This window comes from Clupea harengus, chromosome 11 (genome assembly GCF_900700415.2).
Source record: "Clupea harengus chromosome 11, Ch_v2.0.2, whole genome shotgun sequence".
NCBI classification, from domain to species: domain Eukaryota; kingdom Metazoa; phylum Chordata; class Actinopteri; order Clupeiformes; family Clupeidae; genus Clupea; species Clupea harengus.
The window spans coordinates 23,177,929-23,182,627 of NC_045162.1; the positions used below are offsets into that span (position 1 = coordinate 23,177,929).

The window sequence follows — 4,699 nt, forward strand, 5'->3', positions numbered from 1 at the left end:
TCAGCAACACTGAGAGTTTTCTTGTCCCACAGGTCGGTTTACAACGTTTGGCAGTGAACCATACATTTGCAATAGTAAAATGTAACTGGGTTTAATTGTACTGATATGGAGATTAACTCTCAAAACCCCTGCAATGAATATAAAGTTGTAAAAATTCTACCATTTAGTTTTGAACCCCTGGCTTATTTTTGCAGTTAAACTAAGCAATAATGTGTTATACAGTATTTCATGGGCATGTGTGGACTTCTTTAGTTTTCTCTGTTCTCTTTTAGCTCTCTTACTCTCATATCTTATGACTTATGTTAGATATTTATTTAGTATGAGATTACATTTAATGAAATTCAAAGATAACATTTTAAAATCCACATGATTAAAGAATATCCTCTACCTCTACATGTATATATGCTACAGTATTATACAGAATCTGTTCTTGAGGTGTTAAGATTGCAATCACCTTTTTGTCATGTTTGACATTGAGTCAAAAATAGCTCTTGTCATCACCCAGCCCCAGAGTAAGGATAAAGGGGAATACCACAATGACATAAACGCTGTTGCTTCTGAATTGGCTCCTTTCTCTGCAGTGACTGCAATTAAAGATTATATTTCTCCATGAAAGTCCCGTGATGTTGCGGTATGGCCATTCCCACCATTGATGACAAACTAGGAAGTCTATTAGTCATCAGATGGAGTGAGAGGGAGAGTGAGACAGACAGAACGCTCGGGGGGTGAAATTTAAAACACACGGCCAAAGTGCATGACTAAGCCTCTTCCAGGCTTAAACTGTGTGTGTGTGTGTGTGTGAGAGAGAGAGAGAGAGAGAGAGGAAGAGACAGAGAGGAGTGTGTGCTAGTAATGAGGGGGTTGTAGGAGGGGCTCTGACTTAAAGAGAGCAGGCTGGAAAGAGATCTGAGCTACTGGGACTTTCACTTTCAGCACGCAAGTTGCCTTCAGAGAGAGAGCACAGCTTGAAGGACTAAACAAAGTATATCAGGCCACTCTCCTGCTTATTGCATTAAGCTCTGCAGCTAGCAACAGTGCAAGAGGAGTGATTATAATTTGAAGGCTGTGAAGAAGAAAAGAGGGCAAGAAGCATTCGAAAGAGGAGAAAATGAGCATGTGAGAGGGGAAAACAGAAAGAGAAAGGGTCTTGCTGCAGCTGGTCCCCTTCATGTCCTTTCATTCCTGGCGTTAGGAAAGTCCAGAAGGATTTGGAAAGTCCCTGAGCAACCAGAAGTACCAGGAGCTGTCATTTGGACAGAACAGCAAAAAGAGTGTGAGGCTTGACAGACCCTTAGAAGAAGCATACCTCTGCACTTAAATTAAGGAAACCACTGAGAGGAAACCTGCGGTTGACTATTACTTCAAACGGAGATAGTCTGCTGTTTTTTACACACAACTGAAGGACTCAACCCATAGACATGGAGCATAGGCCATATATCTGTAGATGAAAGAATGTCACCAACAGGTAAGTGGTATTGTTTTGATCAGGTAGAGGTATGATAACCAAGCCTTACATTTAGATATTATGTGGCCTACATCTGAATGGTGGACATTATTGATCTGTACTCTTGAATTTCCACTAAAAGCATGGTGACCTATTTTTAAGGGGGGGGGGGTAACACAAAGGCTGTTGAAAGAGTGTTTGTGTATCACCCAACTCTCTCTGTCTTCCCCTCAGTGCTTCTACTTTTATCGATACTGATAGTTCGAGTATATGGGTGCCATGACTCTGACAATTTCAAACACCGTGTCAGAGATTTGCTGGGAGAGACCAAGGAAAACCAACGTACTGAATTTGTAAGTTCATATTGGATTAATTATAAACTACCCTCGCAAAATGAATTTCCGCGAAATGTAAGATGCTGGAAGACTAATAATTTACAGTTATTAAATGAATACAGGTGCAGCCAGGTAGATCGGCTATATAGTTGTAGATCGACGTAGATAATGACGCCTACGCAGTTTAACCACCCCGGTATTTGATAATTTCGTTTTCCTTGCAGCGACAAGTTTTCCCAACCAATTATTATGTGTCACACCACTACAACACGAGTCTACTCTGCAACGATAACCCGGTAAGGCTCGCTGTTTGAGTTAGCGCATGGTTGCACTTAATCCATTTCCTAAATTTCCTGCTTGTTTTGTAATCTACCACATAAGAATAGCAGGGGGATAACCCTGACCAATACAGGATTTCCCATTAGCCTAACAAATCACTCACAATCATGGCCATGCATATTCACCTGTTTATAATCATGTTGTTTAGTTATTGTATATTACAATTACCCTCTCTCTTCTCCCCATATGTGAACTACCAGTGCTGTGTATTTCCTGCTGCAGTGGTTCTATGTGACTCCTGGTCCCAGCTCCTTAGACACCTTCATAAAGAGAACTACAGATATGTATTCATAGGAGATCTAATATCTGTCCTAAAAGATATTACCAAAGGGGTATGTTCTTTGTGACCTTTTGCCCATACATAGAGAAAAAGATATCATAGCAATTCCATTGTACTTGGCTGTTCTACTGTTACATCTACATCACACAACACGGTCTGACCATCTACATTTTATTGTCAAGGGAGATAAGGTTATGAAAATATATTGCACCAACTGAAACTCCCTGGCAAGTACAAAAATGTGGGTCTTTCCTAAACTTGTTTTAATGTGGCTTTGTCTGACTCTAACTTTCTCAGAAATTCCAGGAAACGCCGGATCTCTCCATATTCCCTCCTGTGTCTTCCTCCCCCGATGCCCTGCTTTCTTTTACTGTTGCTGTTCTTTCGAGGTGGGAGGAACTAGAATGTCCATCCAGCGTGAGTGGATGTGTGTTCCCTACAGCAGCCCCTGATCAGGAGGAGGATGAAGAGGATATGATGGTATCCGAAGGGAGTGAGGGAAACACTGACAGTCAATCTTTACAGGACCTTGAGAGAGAGGGGGAGAGAGGTAAAAGATGGAGCATAACGGCTGCGCCAACCAATGTCGGTGCTGTTCAGTTTCCGTTCCCTGGGCATGTCTTATGGAGCTTCTGCCTTCTGTGGACTGCACTGGATTGGTTGGATGCTTAAACAAGTTATATGTTTCTCGCGTGCACATGAAATACAAGACTGCTTTTAAAAGCAAAGTATGGCAAATGTATTTTTTTCTCCGATAAGTAAAAGGGCCTTTCTTGCACTGACTGTCTGTCTTTGATGTTTCTCATCCATCACCTAATACCAGCCCATCCAATGCCAGTCTGTTGTGTGATATTCAAGAGAGTTGGGCAAATTGAAAAGGACAACTATTATGCCATATCAAAGGTCACTCCAAGTAACCACATAGACAATACCATGTAATAAGCCATATTAAATATTTCTGATATTGGATGTATGCTGATATGTGTTGTTTCTGAAATCTCAAATGTTCCAGTGAGCTTAGCACTTGACCACCAACAGAAAAAGAAAAAACGAGTTTTACCTGGGAGGACTGTTGTGATTGATTATTGTTTTGTTTACAATTCTGAAGCATTATAGCCTATATGATGTTTATCAAATTTAGTTTATTTGTTTTTAATAAAAGCACAGTAAATGTACCCAGTGAATGTTTGTATATATACACCATGTAAATAAAATTTGGGGAACATAGTTATTTGTTATTTATTATGTGAAATTGGGTAATATGTAATCTTACATTTGTAATTTCAAAAGAAATATCTGACATTTCCTATATTTATGTAAAGTGTCACACATTTTAAGCCACATGTTAGATTATATAATATGGCATGATATATTTAATGTCATTTTTATCAATGGAATTATTATTATTAAATATAGACATATTTCATCATTTCAAATGAAGTAACCTGTTCATCATGCTGCCTTGTTATCTCATGGGGCAGCTTGTGCTATGGTCCTTGGTGAATATGATTCACAGAGATGGGACAACAACATGACCAACAACAGTTTGTCATTGTTCAGTCCACTGCCTCACCCGGCATTTCACAATGCAGCTGCAAGTGAGGGAGCTCCAAGGAATGTGACCAGACTAATGGAATGCTTTTTTCTGCAACTCTTGCTCTGTCTGACACCATTAAAGAGAAGAAAAAAAAAAGTAAAATACCAGTGGCTGGATGTTCTTTAGTGGTGCCCACATGTCACATATCACAGCGCACACTTTCTGAGACGTCAAGCCCAATTCAAAGTCCAAGGCAAAGTAAACAGCGAGTGAGAGTGTTTTACTACATGGAAATTATTCTTACAGAGGTAGACTTGTGTCTGTTTACCTTAATAACTGTAAAGAAACTGTAGCAAATGACTCAGCTGAGACTTAAACTTCAGACACTGTAGAAACAGTTTCAAGCGGTTTACTTTGACGCAGATGCTTGCCTCATGGGATTACACTGTATAGCCATTTTGCAGATGCCGGTTATAGCGTTCTAACTCAATACTGGACCGATTTCGATTGTCCTTAGTAAAAGTTTGGACCCCAAAAGATCTAAAAACATGGCCCAGGTTGAAAAATCACAATGTTTCCCTATAGCTACTTTTTATAATATTTTGTGTTACATGTTTTGTTCTTATTTTAAGTAAGATTGAGAGAAAGCTCACAGACCTTACAATTATTGTAGCCAAGCTCTAAAACCTGTTTATCCAGCTCTTTTACGCAGAACTATTAAACCCAGATGCCTGTTATATTGTCATCAATTGCAGCTATTAAAT

At 39.6% G+C, this 4,699-nt stretch overlaps 1 protein-coding gene across 1 annotated transcript; it reads left to right on the plus strand.

The window, feature by feature from the left end:
• Positions 1-688: 688 nt before the first annotated feature.
• zgc:174888 (uncharacterized protein LOC558116 homolog) lies at positions 689-4,099 on the plus strand. The gene is made up of 5 exons (XM_012821407.3): positions 689-1,465; positions 1,679-1,797; positions 2,004-2,075; positions 2,319-2,450; positions 2,696-4,099. The coding sequence occupies exons 1-5, from the start codon at positions 1,453-1,455 to the stop codon at positions 3,068-3,070; spliced, it is 711 nt and encodes a 236-aa protein (XP_012676861.1). The 5' UTR covers positions 689-1,452; the 3' UTR covers positions 3,071-4,099.
• The last annotated feature ends 600 nt before the right edge of the window (positions 4,100-4,699 follow it).